At 39.9% G+C, this 22,056-nt stretch overlaps 1 protein-coding gene across 4 annotated transcripts in view; it reads right to left on the minus strand.

Annotated features, from left to right (window-relative positions):
• Positions 1-22,056, minus strand: part of VTI1A (vesicle transport through interaction with t-SNAREs 1A) — a 318,622-nt gene that overhangs the window by 104,509 nt on the left and 192,057 nt on the right. For 2 of the 4 annotated variants that reach the window (XM_038757901.1, XM_038757900.1), the window contains 2 exons: positions 21,965-22,035; positions 20,578-20,639 (listed from right to left, as the gene is read on the minus strand). In XM_038757901.1, the coding sequence (XP_038613829.1) occupies positions 20,578-20,639; positions 21,965-22,035 (133 nt within the window). Of the gene's footprint in view, positions 1-20,566; positions 20,640-21,964; positions 22,036-22,056 lie in introns of all 4 variants that reach the window. The other 2 variants (XM_038757903.1, XM_038757902.1) reach the window with 1 other exon arrangement.

Raw genomic sequence — 22,056 nt, forward strand, 5'->3', positions numbered from 1 at the left:
AATCTGTATTAAAACTATATTATCTGGACTCCTTAGGCTATAAAAGGTGCCAGATTGTCAAAAATACTATCTGAGAGGGCTGTCCAGCGTGGAGTTTTCTGTCATCACACCCAGGATTTAAGTAATGTCCCACCTAGAGCCCAGGAAAATCTTTGAGGATGGAAGGGGTGTGTTATTTGCTAATCTTATTTGCAGTAGCCAACCCTGAAAAGATTCAGGGGAGTTTACAAAATTCCTCAAAAGACTTCAAAGTCCTAGGAAGGTAGATAAAGAGGCAACATTACAGTGAACCCCGGCTGCTGAGAGGTATTAAAGCAAGACTGTTCGATGATCATAACAGGAGAAGCCCTCCACGTTTAGTGAGTTGAAAGTTTTGTTTACTAATCACATTAGCAGAAAGGCAAACACGAGGACATATGATTTGAAACCAGAAGAAAAACATCAGTTTGTCCCCTTAGTCGAGCTTTCCAGCTGGCAAGGTGCCAGTCAACAAATCTGTGACTATATAGTCTTGGTTTTCAAAGATCACACAAATAATGGTGTGATTTTATCCATGTGTGCAAGCACAGTGGCCAACACCTACATGTGCTCAGCAAACTTCTTTCACTCTGTGAAATGCAAAGACAGTCTTTAGCTACACTGATGCTCTTGACACTGCGAAACCACCATTAAAAAAAAAAAATCAGCCAGCCGGTATTCTGATCTTCCCAAAGGCTCTGCTCATGCGAAGAAACCTCTTCCGATTGTGGTACACCACACTGGTCTGTCTGCTGCAGTTGCCTACCAAAAGATCACTGCTATGTCACACGCTGCTCAAGAAAATGCTTCACAATGCCTTGATAATGTTTGTTTGGCTCTTCTTGCTTTCATAGGCCCTGTGTCAATTCATCATGCAGCAGCTGCATGGGTAGCTTACTGTCATCCATTCTCCTTACGTGACTAGTCCAGTGATATGCAACATGTAGCTTTTAGGCAAAGCATGTGTTTAATCACAGTTTTCCGTGAAGGCATGAACTTGGATTAATGCCAGTCAACTGAATATTCCTCAGTGATATAGTACTGCTGAGGAATATGTTCTCTTTCAAAAATAAAGCAGCGGAAATGAAATGTGATCACTGTTTTTTTGGGCCTCCTGTTTCAAATTTGAACTACGCGCTGTTCACAGAGGAAATGTGAATTTTTTAATATGCCATATTGCTCAAGTGCCCAGTGGGCCCCCATGACAGGTGAATTTTTTATAAACTGAAAATAAAATTACGAAGCCTGGCAATTTTTAAAAACTTGTCATGATAGAGCAATGTGAATCACAATTCTACCTTGCAAGAAATATTTTTCGATGCAGGGAGTGGGCTTCATATTTTGTATCAATGTTTTGACATTGATTTGTCAGGATTTCATATAATAGAAATTTTGAGATCAACAGTGGAAAGTAAATCCCCAAAGGGATAGAGTAGCATGGAGTTTACTTTTTTACTAATTATTTTCATTCCTAAAATGGACTCACAGTCATAGTGAGGAACACATACCTGCACACAAGTATGCAGGGTGCATAAGGTAATTCATGAAATTCACAAAAATGAATTCAAACATGAAAAAATATAGAGGTAAAAATAAAATACTAATGAAAAGGAAGAGTTAAAATAATACCCCGGATTAAGAAACACTACAAAATGAAGAAGTTTCATGAAAGGTCAGGAACTTATGAAAGCAACCATTATTTGATGCACCCTGTGAAAGCTTAATAAATATTGGATGAGGATGATGACAAAAACAATAATGAAACACACTATCACAACACGTGAGATCTTTTTCTTGTGGCAACTATCACACTCAGTCTGTGGATTAATGAATACACAGGATCCCCACAAAATTAAATTTTAAACAAAAAATATTAACTCCTCTGTGGCTGTACTGCACAGTAGACACTCAATAAATGGCTATAATGATGATTCACAGATTCCCAATCAATTAATAAACAGCACTTGAGTGCCCTTGTAACCTCCCCAGCGCTTAGGACAGTGCTTTGTACATAGTAAGCGCTTAATAAATGCCATCATTATTACCGTGTGCAGTGAACTAAACTAAATGCTTGGGGAAATACATACAAATCAGTATAAATGATCCCTGCCCACAGGAAGTTTACAAACTCCCAAGGGAAACACATAAATTAATGAACATCCTTTCCCCCTGATGGTAGAAAGGGGAAGTTAAATCCCTATGACAGGATCACCTTGTGGAAACAGGTCTAATGGTTTAAAAAAGAAAACACTGGTAGGATTATGGAGCCTGTTTGAGCTTGGATATGTCTAATTTGGGACTGGCTCAGGGTCAGGGGAGGAGTTGTATTAGCTTTATCATGTTACACACCCTTATGCAAACATGCATTGTCTTCCAATTACTTTAACAGAATCCATCAAGGAAAGATACCTTGCCACTAGCTCTCCCATGAGGTTTCCTGAATGCTCCCCTCAATTCTGCTTCACTTTCTCATTTAGAGGGACACTTAAGCCTCAAAGAGACTTCATCTAAAGAAATGGCATGTGGGATTTTCTTTTCCCTAAGGCTTCTTGTAGAGTTTCAGTAAATCATCAATAATTAAGTAGTAACAGTTAAAACAAGACCACCCAAGCACACAAGCCCAAAAGTTGAGCCCCCGGCACAGCCTTCTCAACCCTTTTCCTAAAGCTAGTCTACCTTAAAAGAAAATGACTTCTAAATCTTTGTTTCATTCAGCACTGTTTTCTACCGTAATGTTCTCATACAGAATCACACATACAGCACAGTCAGGAATATTACTAGGTTCATTCCAACAAGGTATTTATGGGTCTTTCTCCCACCTTCTCTTCAACAACCTTTCAACTGTGATGACGATTCTTCCCTCTTCCACTTCCCAACTTGCTATAGCAGACGAGGATGGGTAGTGGAGATTTTCACTGTGTAAAACCATAGGCTTATTTGATCCCAGAACGACCATTAATCTTAATGGAGATGCTCCATAAAAAAAAAGAAAAATGGGGCACGAAGATTTTCAATGTTTAAAACCACAGGATTATTTGATTCCCGAACTACCATGAATCTTAAGAGGGATGCTTCATTAAAAATGGCTATTTTCCTAAGGAAGGTGCCACATTTGCTTTTTTCCCTCTATTTCAAAAGGAAAAGAAAAGTGAATTCTAATTTTCCTGGGGGCAGAGAGAGAAGGTGCCTTTTTATGTATGAGGAAGAATGGCATCTCCCCACAGCCATCTGAGGACAGTTTCTCCCAGGAACACCTGGTTGAACCAACTGAAGCCAGTCCAAATTGGGTCCTGAGGATCTGTAGTCTGCCCTTCAGACGGACCATTTTACAATATTTATTCCCCACCTGTCTGATGACTGTGCAAGCTTGGGAAAGCTCCAGCACAGGGAGATCGTGGATGCCTCTGCCACTGCACAAATCTAAACAGTATTTATCAGTTTCAGGGAACGCTATCGCCTGCTTCTCCAGATTTCAAATATGCATCTTGTCCCCTTACGCTCTGCTTAATATAAGACCATAATGCATGACAGCCACAGGATTTTCATTAATATATGTATAATGTATAAATATAAATACATATGCACTATATATGTTAATCTTTTCCAATTTCAGGGTCGATTCTGAAATCACCAATCCAGTTTCTTGATTCTGTTTTACCACCAAGATAAAAATGGAGTAACACAGTTGCATGGTATTAACAAGTGTTTGTAAAATGATTTCCATTGCCCAAGAAAATCATTAACATTTGTAAGTAGCATTTGACAAAAAGGATCTTAAACACACAATTTAACTTCTATCCGATAGGAAAAAAGAAAAAGGGATGCCCACCTCAAGCCCCAATTATAACAGTGAAGTAATGTTTTATGTAAAAATTCTAGCCATGAGAAAAACTGTATATTTGAAAAACCTACATGAAGGCTTACAAAATAAGAGACCTTTTATCTCCCCCAGATCCATGAGCTTGAAAATACTTTATCTAAGCAATTTGAAGCCACATAAAAACCACAGTGAATAAAATGTTCCTTTTTTCTTTACAGGGATGCACAAAAAATATTCACATACATAGCCTGGCCTTGAACAAACAGATTAAAAGACCTAGAAAGCTTATAACCTCGGATCATGTACACAGAATAGAAATGAATGGGCTTCCTTTACTAGTTTAGGTAAGGTTTTAGCTAAATAAAACCTGTGTTTAGTACTCCCTGAATATATTAATTAATTAGGAGGAATGCATTATGAATTAATATTAAAATTTAAAATTAAAACGCTTAGGGGTCATATTCACTTACATTTGAATGCATATTGAATTGATTATACTACTTATTTTCCTTGATATTCACTGAAAGAACATAATCCATATATACCACTTTCATGTAGTTTACTTAAAGGCATAAGCTTACACTATTAATTTAAACTCAAATATTCACAGGTATGCACTATCAAACCAGAGATGATGAAATTGATCACGGTAAATATGGCCTTAAAACATAGCTATGTGTATTGAATTAAAAGTTGACTCTGATTTTCAAATCACTAAAATGGAAATAATTGATTATTTTTATTAGCATGATTAAAATTTTAATTTCACCTAAATATCTGCTCTCAATTTCATCTATTTTAGAAAAATGAATTCCATGTTTCTTCCCTTGTGCTACTTATTCATTAGCTTCCAGGTGAAAATGAAAGACCTATTTGGTTTGGGTCCTAGTACCTTCAAGAATTCCTCTTCCTATTTGCCCACCCAGAAAAAGTTGCTACCATTCAAGCACATTTACTACTCTTTTCCTAATTTCAGGATCAAGGAAGTGGAAGGTTGGTGGGCTCTCTTCTTGGAGATTTGACACTGATCAACTAATCAGTAGCATTTATCGAGCATCTCTGTATGCAAAGCGCTGTACTAAGTGCTTGGGAGAGATTAATTGACCTGATTCTCGCCCTAAAAAGACTTACAGACTTTTGACGAAATTTGAATTTCTTAACCTTCAAGACACAGTAGAAACACGTACTTTTAAACAACCATTCACTTAATATAGGTAGGGGTGAGCTCTGGTTTTTATAAATTCTTAAATTTGAAATATTTATCTTTACATTATAAAGCTTTCTTAAGTGTGCCAAGGCCAAATACCACAACTCTTGGTATAAGTTAAAAAAAATCGTTTTTGGTAGCTTATTTTTATAAATGGATGTCCTTTTAAAACATTCCCTTTTAAAACATTAAAACAGTGCTCTGCACATAGTAAGCGCTCAATAAATACGATTGATTGATTCCCTCAATTAGAGGCACCTCAGCTTTAATGCACCTCAAAAATAATCACATCATAATAATAATAATGGCACTTTTTAAGCACTAGGTGCCAAGCACTGTTCTAAGAGCTGGAGTAGATACAAGTTAATCAGGTTGGATACAGTCCCTGCCCCACATGCAGCTCTTGTCCTTAATCCACATTTTACAGATGAGGTAACTGAGGTCCAGGGAAGTTAAGTGACTTGTCCAAGGTCACACAGCAGACATATGATAGTGCCAGAATTAGAACCCAGATCTTTCTGACTCTCAAGCCCATGCTCTATTTACTAAGCCACACAATTTCTTGTTCAGCATATTCACTTTGTTATATGTTCACCTCACGAGAGGAGTATGAGAAACTAGGGCCGATGGGTTTCTCAGGCAGCTCAGCTTCCAGATAACCTCAATGGCAGCAACTCCATTAGGTACAGTTAGTACTTATGGGGCCAAATCAAAAATCAAGGTATCTGGGGAAGGAAACTGGGGTGGCGGGCATGAGGTGAAGGAAACAGGAAGAAACAGACGGACAATACAGATGACAACAGAATGCTCCCATTACTTGCCTGCATAAATTTCAAGTTCTGCTCTAAACTACTGGTTTATAGTTATATTTTTGTAAATACAAAAACTCATAAATCTCGAGAACTTAAACCACTATCCATTTTATCTTAATAAGGGATTCAACAGTGAATCAATGTACATGGTAGATATCTGACTTTCATATTTGTTTTTAATTATACAGAGTAGTGAAAGTGGCTAGATATAAGAGGTCTCACTTTATATGTCTTTATATAGTCTTCATCCTAGGAAGACCAGGGCTAAGAGAGAATGTGCCTGAAGGTTACTGAATTATAATGGATATAGGAAGGGAAAACATGGAATTTTTGTTCACAAAATATCACAACCTGCTGAGTGGGCACTCACAGATGCTTGAAGATAGTAAGTTCAAAGCAAACAAAAGGGAATACTTATTCACACAAGAGGTTGGTAAATGTATAAAATTTGTGATCTTAGAAAGCTAAGAAGGCTGGAAATACTAGGAAGCTCAAAAGGGGTTTGGAGATCGTTATGGATTAAAAGTTCACAATGAGGTAAAAGCAGGAAAGTTGAGAGGGATGGGTCATCAGTTCAATCAATCAATTGATCAATCATATTTATTGCTGATTTACTGCATGCACTGTACTAAGTGCTCGGGAAGGTACAATACAATGGAGTTGGTAGATGCACTTCTGGCAGCCAAAAAAGATATGGGGAAAGGTGAAGAATCAGAGTGGGTAGTGGGTTCCAAACCCAGCTTCACCACTTGCCTGCTGTATGATCTTGGGAAATTCATTTAATGTCTCTGTGCCTCAGTTTCCTCATCTGTAAAATGGGATTCAATAACTGTTCTCCCTTCCTTTTAGGTGGCGAGTACCACGTGGGTTCAACCTGATTTCTTGTATCCACCCCAGTGTTTAGTACTATGCTAGGCACATAGCATGCACTTAACCAGTACCACAATTATTACTAAGGATGCAAAGTAGCTTTCTCGCTACTTCTCCTACGTGCAATACTATGGCAGGTGGCTCCTTTCTTGACTCTGGCTGAAAGAGTGACACTAATGTGACTTCCCTTTTGCTTTTCAAAGGATGCATTGGGACCCCAAATTTGTGACTGTTCCACCCACAGTGGGACACCGGGTCACCTTAAATATAACTCTTGGATTGTTTTCACCATAATAAATAAAAATGATCAGATCTGTATTCATCTTTGGTACAGTCTAACCAATAAAGCCAATAGGGTAATTTAGGAAATATTTCATTACTATTTTATTTTAGAAGTCATAACTATATTTTCTTTTTATTGGTTAATCTTCATATATTTTGGGGAACTTTTTTTCTGATATTTTCACAGAACCTTTTTCCACTCCTACATCCTGCTGTATTCTAAATCCTTCAAATTAGGTGACATTACTTGGATAGTTAAGGAGAAGTTTTGTTTCTTGAGTTTTTTTGTAAGTCCAATATTTCTTTAAAGACTTAAAACTGCATTTTGTCTCCTAAAACTTTCACCTGACAAACTTCTTATCTTTCCCCCTCTTCCAGTCCTTTATTCCTACGAATCAATCAATCAATCAATCCAGTGATAGTTATTAAGCACTTAATGTGAGGAAGCACTGTACTACACACCTGGGAGAGTACAGTAGAGTAAGTAGACATAATCCCTGTCCGCAAGGACCTTACAATCTAATGGAAGGCACACAATGTTGAGGATGACTAAAGCTATCACTGGGAAGGTACACTGAATCATCTGTTTAACGGAGTAAAACTGATTCTTTTCATTACAATTTCGATACTGAATGTGCACTTCAATTCAATTTTTATGCAGGAAAATGAAATGCCTTCAATGGTCTTAGATGGCAAACTTTAATGCAGGCATAGAAGTTGTTTATCCTGGCTATCACTGGAAAAAAAATCTGGGAAACCAGTCCCAGGCCACTTACTTTGCTTACATCATTGAAAATTATTTGCATGGTATAAACGGTTTTCTTAAATGTGACTGAAAAATGAAATGTGACTACAAAAGAGGGCTATTTCCTTTCCTAAAGGTTTTTGATTTTATAAGTTCTTTAGGAGAAAAAAACTCAAACCATAAATAAGAATTCTTAATGGTAGCTCTTTAATTTTATGGAAAAGATGCCTTCAGAAATATGTGTGCAGAACATGACTTTCTTAGGCTGGGAGATTATGAAACCCCTTTTTGTTCTCATAAGTTTGTGATGTGTATCTGTAACTCTTTCTTGGTGGTGGTGATAAGACTCGCCTTGTCTCCATAACTGCAATTTCAAAAGAAGATTCACAGTTGTTTGACTTTTGATCTGGGTAGCAACTAGCTAGACCACCTGCACTGTGCGTGAGCTGTTACTGAGCTGGCTTTGTACCATTTTATAACACAGCAAGTCTTTTCAAACCAGGACCAGGCTGATATGTGAATACGCTATTTTATAATGTGAATGTTCAAGTGGAAAAAAAATGGTGGTGGTGGTGGTGGTAGGAGGAGGAAGGGGAGAGTTGTGGGGGGTGGCGGCCTTGACAACCCAATCTATCAAATGCCGATATTGTTTAGTGATTATCTCATTAAATAAAACAGATGGCTGAAGGTCTCTTTCTACCTACAATAAGGCACGCAGTGTGGTGGCCTGGAATTGTAAAATGCTGTTCAGTGACGGTATACATTTATAAATAGCCATTTACAAGGAAGGCCAAAGACTCCATTGCTTGTTTACAAGCAAGGCCTAAAGCTCCTTGTTACCAGTAAATAGCTCAAGGCTGTATTCAAAGGCTGAATTGATGGTGAAGGTAAAGTGCACCATTCATACCCAAAATGAATTTAAGGAATGCTGTCTGTCATGGAAAAACAGTAAAAGGAAGGAAATTCATGGTTTAGGTTAGTCTGCATCAAAAAAACCTAAAATATGTTAAGATGATGTAAATCTTGCAGGACCAAATACTGCCAACATTTTCATGAGATTGTTTGTTTTCTTCTGGTTGGATGCACACAAGTTTAAAATGTCCTCTAACTGTGAATTTAAAAATATGATTCTGAGCTTTATGGAACAAGTTTTAATAATAGAAAAGTTTTTTTTGGTTTTTTAGTGGCATTTATTAAGTGCTTACTATGTGTCAAGCACTGTTCTGAGTGCTGGGGTAAATACAAGGTTGTCAGGTTGTCCCACGTGGGGCTCACAGTCTTCATCCCCATTTTACAGACGAGGGAACTGAGACCCAGAAAAGTTAAGTGACTTGCCCAAAGTCACACAGCTGACAAGTGGTGGAGCCGGGATTTAAACCCATGACCTCTGACTCCAAAGCCCGTGCTCTTTCCACTGAGAAAGGCTGCTTCTTATTTAGGTTATTTAAAAAAATAGAATTAAATGACTCAGAAAATGGAAAGCTGATGAACGACAAAAGTTCAAAGAAAACAACTTCCTGAAAACACTGGAACATATTAAAATGGAATTTAGAGAACTTCCTTCAGAAGAAAGCAGAAATCATAAAATACAATAATTATCTATCTGCATTGGGTAATTTAGGGATGGTCCTGTTTGAAAGCCTCCAGTTACTTCTATAATTCCCTTGTGTGTTTTACATGTGGTTTTAACAGAATGGAAGATCTACTAGTGTTGTTGAATTGAAGCTGGATCGGTTAGCTACAACTGTATCCAAATAGCTACTGAATGGAGTGCCAGTCTTGGGAAACTGAACGCAAGGAGGGCAGAGAAAACATTTTAAGGGCAGAGTAAAACAAAATCTCAGATAATGCTGCACCCCAGGTGAAAACTGTGAGGCGAGAACCTGTTGTCTTATGCTGTCCGGTCATGTCCGACCCGCCATCGACACATCTCTCCGAGAACGCCCCACTTCCATCTGCAATCGTTCTGGTAGCGTATCCATAGAGCTTTCTTGGTAAAAATACAGAAGTGGTTTACCATTGCCAAGGAGAGAACTAAATGGCATCAAACCCTGCCAACAAAAAGGGAGTGGCTCTCTTTGAACGAAAGCCTTCCACGGAAAGAGAGACAGGAGGCAGGAGAAAACAGAGCCAAGAGCTGAAAACATTACCAATAACAATACTACGTGGGACATCCTTTTTGTGTGCCCAATGGGGCCAGAATGTGTATAGCATATTGCCTTTTCAGCTACAGTGCATTCATAGGTGAACTTTGCTGTCAGCAGTGTGGCTCAGTGGAAAGAGCACAGGCTTTGGAGTCAGAGGTCATGGGTTCAAATCCTGCCTCCGCCGATTGTCAGCTGTGTGACTTTGGGCAAGTCATTTAACTTCTCTGTGCCTCAGTTACCTCATCCGTAAAATGGGGATTAAGACTGCGAGCTCCCCATGGGACAACCTGATCACCTTGTAACCTCCCCAGCACTTAGAACAGTGCTTTGCACATAGTAAGCACTTCATAAATGTCATTATTATCTATTATTATTCTTTGGACAACTGTATTCTTGATGCCCTTACACTAGGCCTCCAACAATAGAATTTGTTTTATAATAGTCTAAACTTTGTTATGAATTAAATATTATTACTGAGTTTTTCATTTTTTTAAATTTTAGAATAGATTTACTGGAAGATGCTTGCTTTTGCCATTACTGTTAGAAATTAACACTTATGAATTCACCGACATCCACTTTAGCCCTCATGCACCTGTCTGGTTTATTTATTTTTAACTTCTCTTTGTAAATATTTGTTTGTTTGTCTCCCCAGTTAGAGTTTAAGATCCTCATGGGGAGGGAATGTGTTGTTACTCTGTACTGGCAAGCATCTACTACAATCCACCCTACCATAACTTACTTGGGAAGTGCAGAATTGCAACCAGTTCCCTCCCCACAGGGAGATTACACTTTAACTAGGGAGACAAACACACAAATACTTGCAAGAGCAGTTAAAAATAAACAGAGGCAGGTGCATGAAGCGCTACTACCACCACTAGAGAATCTAGCTTGCTAGCAATTTGAGATGCCAAGAGTGACACAACTCAATGATCATATCCAGAATCCAGTGCTTCATTCAATCAACGGATTGACTGCTCACTGCTTATTGAATGCTCACTGTGTGCAGAGCACTGTGTTGAGTTCTTTCAGTTACAAAGTATCAGACTTTCTAAATTTATTCTCTTTGCTCAGAGATAAGCCAATAGATTGTCTATGAAGAAAATGACATTTCTTCAGGATTCAGTCATGCCATAGATGTTTTCATTAGAGAAGCATTCATTCATTCAACCATATTTACTGAGCCCGATCCCCAACTTCATTCATTCATACATTCAATAGTATTTATTGGGCACTTACTGTGTGCAGAGCACTGTACTAAGCACTTGGGAAGTACAAGTCAGCCACATATAGAGATGGTCCCTACCCAACAATGGGCTCACAGTCTAGAAGGGGGAGACAGACAACAAAACAAAACATGTAGACAGGTGTCAAACACATCAGAATAAATGGAATTACCGCTATAGAATAAATAGAATTACAGCTATAATAAATAGATTACAACTTTGCAGTCCTTCCATGTTGAATTACACCCCAAAACACTAATAACGAATCCTCCTATCACTAATCATTGCTGGTTTCCCAACTGCATAAAAAAGCAGGTAATTTCAGTTAAATTTGTCTCCTATAGGAGATAGGTCCATAGAGAAGGGACAATTGGCCTAAAGCTGTTAGAAACCTGAGAATACTGGCCTTGGATAAGCCCTGGGGAAAAAGAAAACAAAAATTCACAAAACAAAGTTCAGACGATGAAAAATTCTATCCTGAAACCTAACTCCCTTCATAAATCTGAGGTAACTGTAACAACAATCAGTTCTGCCATAATACATATTTTTATTTCATGATTTGGCTAGAACATTCCCACAATGCATGTGTCTGGATACAGCGGATTCAAGTTTATCATCTTTATCACATTGTGTGATGTCATTCATCTATCTCATTCCACCCACATATTCAATATGTCACCAAATCCTGTCGGTTCTACCTTCACAACATGGCTAAAATCTGCACCTTTCTCTCTATCCAAACTGCTATCATACTGATTCAAGCACTTATCCTATCCTGCCTTGACCACTGCACCTGTCCCTTGCTGACCTACACGGATCATTTCTCAACCAAAATCTTCAGTTCATGTTTCCCCACTCCTCAAGAACCTCCAATGGCTGCTCATCCACCTCTGTATCAAACAGAAACTCCTGACCATTGGCTTTAAAACACTCAATCAGCTCACCACACCCTACGTCACCTCACTAAACTTCTGCGGTGGTGGAGACCACCACTTCTCCACCTTCAAGGCATTACTGAGGTCACATCTCCTCCAAGAGGCCTTCCCCGAATAATCCCTCTTTTCCCCAGCTTGCTCTCCCTTCTGCGTCATCTATGCACCGCAATCTGTGACTTTTGGACACTTGATACTCTCCCCATTGCCAACCCCACAGCACAAATGTACGTATCTTGAACTTATATAAATTATTTACTCTCATAGTGTCTGCCTCCCCCTCTAGACTGTAAGCTAATTATGGGCAGAGAAGGTGTCTACTAATTCTCTTGTATTGTACTCTCTCAAGCGCTTAGTGAAGTGCTCTGCAAATAGTAAGCGTTCAATATGATTGATCAAGTATTCTAGTGCAAATTTTTGGTAACAAGGGATTCTTTGGGAACACAATCCCTGTTTAATAGAAGAGTTGGCTATATTTCCTTTTTTATTCTTTAAAATACAATTTTTAGAGACAGTACACTAGTATACTAGTACTCCATGATGATACTTTCCTCAAAAATGAGGCTGTATCATGAATGGCCGAATCATAGGGTACATATTTCCCTTGATTTACATGCAGTTTGTTAGGGTCCATTCCAGGACCAGTTCTGACATGATGACCCTCTATACTCTACAGGTGAGTGAAAATTCTACTGTATATCTCTTCCCTTCCCTCCCACACCCTCATTTAATCCCTTCCTACTCTCCAAGGGCTTGTCTGCTCCCCTGTCCCCCACCTTCCCCTGTCTTCCCATCTCACCCCTCCAGACTTCCCAGTCTCTACCCCATTCCAGGCCAGGAGGAGGAAGAGGGAGGGAAGAGGGGGTGCAGGATGATGGCACTAGCAACTCTGTTCACAGCCACAGCTGTTGCTGCCATCCTGCCCTGCTCTGTCTCTGGCTCCATTCCCATCCATGGAGCTGAAAAAGGAAGGTAGGGCTTTAAGCGGGAACTAGGAGTATGTGCTGTATTGGATGCAACTGGGGAGAGAGGAGCCTGGCACTCTACCTGGATCTGGTACAATAATAATGATAATAACAATTATGGTACTTGCTAAACACTTACTATGTGCCAAGGACTGTACTAAGTGCTGGGGTAGAAACAAATTAATCAGACAGGACACGGGTCCCTGTCCTCCATGGGGCTCACACTCTTAATCCTCTTTTTACAGATGAGGTAACTGAGGCCCAGAAAAATTAAGCGACTTGCCCAAGGTCACACGGCAGACATGTGACAGAGCTGGAGAAGGCAAGTAGCAGATCTGATATGATTTGGCACTGGGCAGAGGATGTGGAAGTGAGGGCAGCCCAAGGCAGAACAGAAAATGGGGGAGATGGTTTATTCCAAACTGGTAGGAGCCCCAAAGAGAAACAGGAGGGGATCCCGCCAGTCTGGAAAGAACCATCAGTCACAGTCTTTGCCTCCTCCCTCTGTGCCTCTTTTCCCCAAATTTGATTTCCTACAAAAGGAGCTCAGTTGCTTCTGGTGTCTCCGCCCAGGTGCAAAGGGAAGGTAGAAGGTCAGCGTCTCAGAGCTTCACAACATCAACTGTAAAATAACAGAGCGTAAGTGAGGTGAAGGGAGGAAGGTAGGTTGAAGAGAACTGACTTTCTTCCCGTAATTGGGTTTACAGAGTGGGGCTTACAGATTCTGGGTTCTGTTACAATTTAGAGCCTGAAATACATTTCAGTTTTATGTAGTGTGGCCTATTAGAACCGGAAGTATACCTGTATTTTATATGGTTCCTAATTTCAGTTTAGGATCAATTTCCACCCTCAATTTACCAACTAGTTACACGTGTTGACCCGTAATGAATCACTGTGAAAATTCAGGGTTAGTACAGGGAGAGTGGAAGAATAATTTCTCCAAGAAATTTCTTTAGGAAGACATATAAGTCTACATTGTTTTATATTCCTCAATGACAATAAAAGCAAGTAGAGATATAAAAATGTTTTATATGTGAAATGCTAAAAAAGTCCAACAGAAAGACTTTTTCAGTTCCGTAAACGTGGATTTCCATTCCCCCACCCTCACCTCATTTCTTAAACGTCTTCATGGTTTACAGGTTTTCTGTTTGGAATTCTTAGTAATGAGGTATATTTACCCCTAGGGATTATTTTGACAATATCCATATATTTTCCAGATGTTTTACCCATCATCTGAGCAAAGCCAAAAACAACCTTTTAAAACAGAAAAGTGAGAGCGGTGATTGTTGGACTTTGACTCAAAAAGTAAATCTCAGGGCTCACAGTCTTGGAATCTGGGCAACTTTAGGAGAAGACTATCAATAGGTTGAGCAGCTACAAGAGGGTCACTTTAAGTCATTCAATTACCATTATCAATTTTTTTGAAAGTCAATGGAAAACATTTTTCTGGGATCAGTACTCAGTGTTCCATGAATGCTCATTTGTTTCATGACCATTTTCATTATTATCAGAATATCATTTTATTTAAAGGTCCTAACTGGCCAGGAAATGTACTGTTTGTCCCCAGGCAGCCCTCCATCATATATCAAGACAGGAAAAAAAAAGATTACTTTTAAAAAATCAGCTAAATCTTTATTCCAACCTTAAGTTATCCTATTATAACTTTAAGTGGACCAATTTCCCCTTTGTTTTCTTTCTTGTAATATGGGCCAGAAACATAAAGAACCATTCATTACTGGGTTGAAATGTTTACTATATTACTACACTGGCTATTTCTCTAATTACCCTTTTAACTTCAGTTCATTTTATAATTCTCTAATTTTATGATCCTCTAAATCATCTCCCATTTCCCCCATCTGTTTGCTAAAGTATTTTGCTTGCTCTGTATTTCAAATCCTTACTTGACCTATCTGCCTTTATATTCATTTACTAGTTAACAAGGATTCATCTGAATTCTTCATCTGAATTGTGGATTTTTCCGATGTTTCTTCAGGAGTCTTATGAATTACAGAAGGGCAGCCAAAGTAATTTTTCTTTTAAAGCAAACTCTATCAAGTTCAAAGTTTGGTTATTAGTACTCCATGGCTTCAGTGTAATAGTTTGAGGCTTGTCTGTTTTAAAAAATATACCTCGGAGTTCCTTACATTTCCCCTTCATGCTCTGAGGGGAAGTGAGTCTTCCACCTAGCAGCATGTCCATATACCCACTCAGGAACAAATTACTGAGCCGGTAGTAAACAATGTGTATTTTATTTAATCAATTTTCAGACACTCATTTACTCTTTGTGTGAAATATGCTATGTAGTGTCTCTTTTCAATTGACTGTGAGCAAAAACACCGGGAACTCTGCTGCCCTGCCACCGTGACGTCCAAAGCCCCTGCTCCTGACATACTCTGTGAGGGTCGAGCTGCGGAAGATTTAAGTCGCTGCAGTTTGCACCTCGGCCTCTCTTTCCAGCGGACTTTGATTCGAACCACCTAGAGAAACCACCCATAATCCCTGCCAGCATCCCATCTCGATACCTGGAGCCCCGCTCCCAAAATGTCCCGTATAAACAGCATCATGGAGGGATTTAAGGAAGGGCATCATGCAGCCTCTACACATTTTAGAACCTTAGAAAAGTTTGGATAACAACAATAATAATAATGATGATGGTATCTGTTAAGCGCTCACTATGTGCCAAGCACTGTTCTAAGCACTGGGGTGGATACTAGGTAATCAAGTTGTCCCACGTGGGGCTCACAGTCGTAATCTTCATTTTACAGATGAGGAAACCGAGGCACAGAGAAGTTAAGTGATTTACCCAAGGTCACACAGCGGACAAGTGCTGGAGCCAGAATCAGAACCCACGACCTCTGACTCCCAAGCCCGGGCTCTTTCCACTAAACCATGCTGCTCTGGATGTGACCAGACTACGCGCATAGTACAGCACAGTACATTCATTCATTCAATCATATTTACTGAGCGTTTACTGTGTGCAGAGCACTGTACTAAGCGCTTGGGAAGTACAAGTTGGCAGCATATAGAGACGGTCCCTACCCAACAGTGGGCTCACAGTCTAGAAGAGGGAGACAGAGAACAAAACAAATTAACAAAATAAAATGAGTAGAATAAATATGTCCAAGTAAAATAAATAAATAGAGTAATAAATAAGTACAAATATATATACATATATACAGGTGCTGTGGGGAAGGGAAGGAGGTAAGGCTATGGAGGGGGAAGGGGGGAGGAGGAGGAGAGGAAGGAGGGGGCTCAGTCTGGGAAGGCCTCCTGGAGGAGGTGAGCTCTCAGTAGGGCCTTGAAGGGAGGAAGAGAGCTAGCTTGGTGGATGTGGGGAGGGAGGGCATTCCAGGCCAGGGGGATGACGTGGGCCGGGGGTCGACGGCGGGACAGGCGAGAACGAGGCACGGTGAGGAGATTAGTGACAGAGGAGCAGAGGGTGCGGGCTGGGCTGTAGAAGGAGAGAAGGGAGGTGAGGTAGGAGGGGGCAAGGTGATGGACAGCCTTAAAGCCAAGGGTGAGGAGTTTCTGCCTGATGCGTAGGTTGATTGGTAGCCACTGGAGATTTTTGAGGAAGGGAGTAACATGCCCAGAGCGTTTCTGGACAAAGACAATCTGGGCAGCGGCGTGAAGTATGGATTGAAGTAGGGAGAGACACGAGGATGGGAGATCAGAGAGGAGGCTGATACAGTAATCCAGATGGGATAGGATGAGAGCTTGAACGAGCAGGGTAGCGGTTTGGATGGAGAGGAAAGGGCGGATCTTGGCAATGTTACGAAGGTGAGACCGGCAGGTTTTGGTGACGGCTTGGATGTGAGGGGTGAACGAGAGAGCGGAGTTGAGGATGACACCAAGGTTGCGGGCTTGTGAGACGGGAAGGATGGTAGTGCCGTCAACAGTGATGGGAAAGTCAGGGAGAGGGCAGGGTTTGGGAGGGAAGACAAGGAGTTCAGTCTTGGACATGTTGAGTTTTAGGTGGCAGTGTACTATTCCTACAAGCAGTGTGGCCTCGTGGATAGTGTATAGGCCTGTGAGTCAGAAGGACCTGGATTCTAATCCCAGCTCCACCACTGCTTCTGTGTGACCTTGGCAAGTCATTTAACTTCTCTGTGCCTCAGTTTCATTGTCTGTAAAATGGGGATAAAGACTGTGAGCCCCATGTGGGACAGGGACTGTGTCCAACCCAGTTTGCTTGTATCCACCCCAGGACGTAGTACAGTGCCTGGCACACAGTAAGCATTTAATGAATACCGCAGTTATTATTATTACTAATGGAGGACATGGAAGGATAAATATTTTGCATTTATATGTATAGCATGTTTAGAGGCACCTGAGCTTAGGTAGACATTTCAGACATTGAATCTATAAACTTGACAACAACAAATCATTTTTCCTCTCAGCTGTTATCCAAATGATTCAATCCCCTAGATCACCAAGAGAATTTACTAAGTGCTTCCTTTATCAGCTTCCCATGATATTATGTGCTAAGTGGCTGATAGAAGAATACAAAAGTTTTGGAAAGCTACCAATCTAACGGAAGATTGGATAATAAACACGATGATCCAAATACAGGCCTATGCCAGGATATGTCTGTAATGTGTTCCTTGAAAATATGACTGTGTCATGAATGACTGTATTGTGGAGTCCATTTTCCAAAGACTAATATCCAATTATTTGGGTTCCATTCCAGAACTAACCTTGGCACATGACCACCAAGCCCTACAAGTAAGTAAAACTTAACTCCATCCCCTCTCCCTCTCCCCCAAACAATATTTCTGGGGACATTCCTGACCCTGTGCCCCTCAATATTGGCCCTTTCCATGCCCATCTTCCTGGCCCCACTTCACACCCTGATAATATTTTTCCTTTGGCTTGTAAATCAATGACAAGCATGGCACTCCACTTAAACCACGCATCACCACTGCTACCAGATGGATAATGCTGGGAGGGATGCCTTTCCAGTGCCTGGGTTCTGTCCCACCTTCTTCCCTCAGTAACAGCGAGGTGGTTCTAGCTGATCCAGCTGCCTCACTGTTCTCTGTCTAACTTTGATCTCTATCCCCCACGGCTCACGTCCAGGCTCCAAAGACTGTAAAGTTGTTCCCTTGGGTCCCTGCTTAAGTCGTGCACTCCCATCAATGGTAAGGGCACCAGGAAAATGCTGACTAGATGCCAGTTTAGTTTGATGCAGCATCCTTGCTGCTGACGGTACAGCTCCACCTCCATAATGACACTGTTGGTTGCTCTGTTGAAGACTTAAGACACTCAATCAATCAATCATATTTACTGAGCACTTACTGTGTGCAGGGCACCATACTAAGGGCTTGGGAGAATACAACACAACAATAAAACAGACATATTTCCTGCCCACAACGACTTCACAATCAATTAGCTCTCTCCCTCCCACCTTACCTCACAGATACAACCCAATCAACCCAACCCAATCTTTGAAGGGGTTAAAATCGTCTCTTTATCTTAGAGATTCCAGGAAATCATGAGAAGAATTATCTGGTTTAATTACTTCCGTCCTCATATGCTTCAGGTGACTGTTATATAGGACAACTGTAGTTGTCCTTTCTATGTTTCAAAAGGAAGAGATGCAGTGAGTCAGCGCTAAGTACAGTGCCTGGAACATAGTGAGTGCTCAACAAATACCGTAAAAGAGTGACTCAGTATTTATTATATAGATGATGAATAAAATGTCACTCCATTTTATGTTAAAAAATAGCATTTAGGAGTTATTACCCAAGAAACCTAGTCAATCTGATACATCATTTGCTATGCACCTAGAATGTACAAACACACTTTACAGAAGTCGCATACAATGTTCCAACATGCTTCACAAGATGGAAAATTATATGCACCGAGAGAATTTCTTAACCTGTTCACATCTAGGAATGTACTTATTTTAATTTTACCCTTTTGACACCCCCGCAAAATGGACTTCTCAGTGACGGTTTATGGGGCCTAATTTTTTTTAAAAAGTATGCTTTACCAATAGAAAGGAAGTCAAAGGTTATAACGCTTTGTGTTTAGCCCTCTTCAAATTACTTGCATATTTATTCAAACATAATATGAGAAGATGCTTTATTTTGTTGAAAATAACAGTCTGCAGTGTCCTGTAAGAAAGGCTGCAGTACATCAAGCAGAAACACGGAAAAAATACATTGATTTCAAAACCCATAAATCCTTATTTGAATCTGCCAACCTGAAAGCCAAGAAAACCCTGAATAAACTATTTTTCCTAAATGCTACGTCTGATTAAGCCATACTATTAAATGACAGCTGAACTTTAACATTAATATGATATTATTTAAATAACTGCATGATTTTTTTTTACACTAAAAATGATGAATGATTTCTGGACAGCTCAATTGACATAAAGCAGGAGGCCCCTTTAATGAGATTTGACAAAATGGAGACATATGCAGAATATTCGTTTCAGCTCATGTCGCAAGGGCCTTCATGGGGAAGCTACGGAGAGTTGCTTTTTTTTTATTGTTTACAGGCACTGAAGCATCTCTCTCAATTGCCACTTCCTTTCTCCGTGGATTTTGAATTTAGTCTGTGTCATTTACATATTACTCTTAATCAGAGAATTGTATATGCTGTGTTTCAAAGTTGGAATTGAGAGAAGTCTGTGAAATGGAGGCTGAATGGGGAGTTGGGTCAACCCCACCAGTGGAGTATATCGGGAACTTACAGTCATGTGGATGAAGCTTTACTGGGGAAGAAAGCTTGCATTGAAGACTAAGTTACTGAATTTGGTTTGTTGATAGAGCCAAAGCTAGCGATACAGACTTAAATGAGCTAAAATATTTTTAACTAATTAGGTTGAATGAATGTATGCTCAGAAGAGGCTCCCGACATTTTAAAGGATCAAATCAGAGGTACCACATGTTTATAATAGTTCCCTTCAAACCCTTATAACTTCATCCATTTCCTGAAAACCAACCAAATCTACCTAGTAAAACATTTCTCCACCAGTTTGGAGAAAAGGGAAGAATGGTACCACAGTCATATTGTGGTAATTTTCCTGATGGATTCTAAACATTAGTAATTTCATAAAAAAACATTTTAAAGCAAAGATTAAGGTTAATGGAGTTTAATCAATTAAAACAAAAACCTTTTTCAGAATAAGGAAATATTTTTCCAAGTCCTCGTGAATCTAACTCTGGACCTGAGACTGGCTGAAATAAAACAACCTTACAAAACACACACACACACACACACACACACACACACACTCTCTCTCTCTCTCTCATGAAAACAGAAAATAAAATAAAATTACTTTTGCCATGGGGCCTACCTCCAGCTATGAAGAAATACTTCATGTCTAACCCTAATTTTTCCCATAGCTTAAGGTTACCCCCAAGTGAAAACTTGATTTTCTCAGTGTAAGCCTAGGTCCAAACAAAAGTTAATATCAGCCCTCATCCCAAAAGACTCTTGTCAGAGTATGGTAAGACAGATACGCCTGTGCCTACAAATCCCCAGTTTCAATTAAAAAAAAAATACCAAGGGAAAAAAGAAAAAGGTCCCTACCTTGTTCTTACCTTCTCAACAATCCTGTTAGAATCCTGGAACTCCTCCCTAAATTGGCATCTGTTTCTCGAAGCTAAGAGAAAGAGTGCATTGAAAGCAAAATCATGGGCATTTAATTCAGTAGAAATTTTTCTTTTAGAAACTGTACTAGTAAACTACACCATTCTCCCTCAACAAACAATGCAAATCATGTAAACTGTTGAGTCCATTAAAAAAATTTTCACCTAAATGAACCTTGAAAATCTGCAAATTTTAAAATACCCTACGCAATAGAAGATCCCATGAGAATCTAAGGGTGGAACTGATTGACTCGAAATAGTTTAAAAAAAAGTCTCTTTCAGAGCAGAAGAAAAGAATTTAATGTCCATCTGGCATTTATTCTCCAATTTAGAAATAAAATTTGAAGTTAAATGAACGAAAAGATGAAGAGACTTCAACAACCTAGCAGGTCTTTCATTAAATAGTGCATTGTATTTAAAGCACCTACTCCTAGAACCTGATGGTCATTTTCTGAGCGAATTATCTTGGATCTACCTGGTGCCCAGTGCAGTGCTTGGCATGTAGTAAATGCCTAACAAATGCTATTTTCATTATTTGACTCTCATTCTGTTGTTGAATTCTCCTAAATGGTTACTACAGGGCTCTGCACATGAGAAGCAGTGGCTAGAGCACAGTCCTGGGAGTCAGAAGGACCTAAATTCTAATCCCAGCTCCACCACTTGTTTTCTGTGTGACCTTGGGCAAGTCACTTCACTTCTCCATGCTCCAGTTACCTCATCTGTAAAACGGGGATTAAGCCTGTGAACCCTGGGTGGGACAGGGACCATGTACCTACCCCAGTGCCTACAACAGTGCTTGGCACATAGTAAGAGCTTAACAAATACCTTAATTATTATCATTTTATTATTATAGTAAGGGCTAAATAAATAAATACCACTGAGTGATTGATTTTTTTTTCTCCAGGGAGAGCTTGGGTGTTCTGATGTTAGGTAGGGAGGGAGGCAGGTAGGACAATTGTTCAAAACTCAGACCACAGATGGGATCCAAAATCAGATTTGGGGCCCTTCAGAAGTGGTCCTTTCTGGAGCAACTTTAGGCACTGAGCATTTGCCAACAAACATCCTGCTTTTTGCTGAAAGGGGGTCTCATTCCAAACATAAAAGTGAAGGTCCAGGGGCTCCCACTTGTCTAATGTCAGTTCTTCTTGGTCCCTTCCTCCCTACTTGCAGCTACAGTTTCTGAACTCTTTCTTCTTGTTCTTTTTTAGCTCCACAATCCTCACTACTTCATTCTCCTCCGACACTTCCCTGTTTTTTCAGAATCCTGAAAGTCTCCATCACCCAAGCACTGCTAGATCAGCATTAGGTTCTAAGAAAAAGCTACTATTAACCAACTTACCCTATCACGAGCTCGCTGTATCTTTTCTCGGTCATGATTGAGGTTTTCCAACATCTCCTGACCAATCTGCTCTGTATGAAAAAAAAAAATAA

Source organism: Tachyglossus aculeatus, chromosome 16 (assembly GCF_015852505.1).
Source record: "Tachyglossus aculeatus isolate mTacAcu1 chromosome 16, mTacAcu1.pri, whole genome shotgun sequence".
Classification (NCBI taxonomy): Eukaryota; Metazoa; Chordata; class Mammalia; order Monotremata; family Tachyglossidae; genus Tachyglossus; species Tachyglossus aculeatus.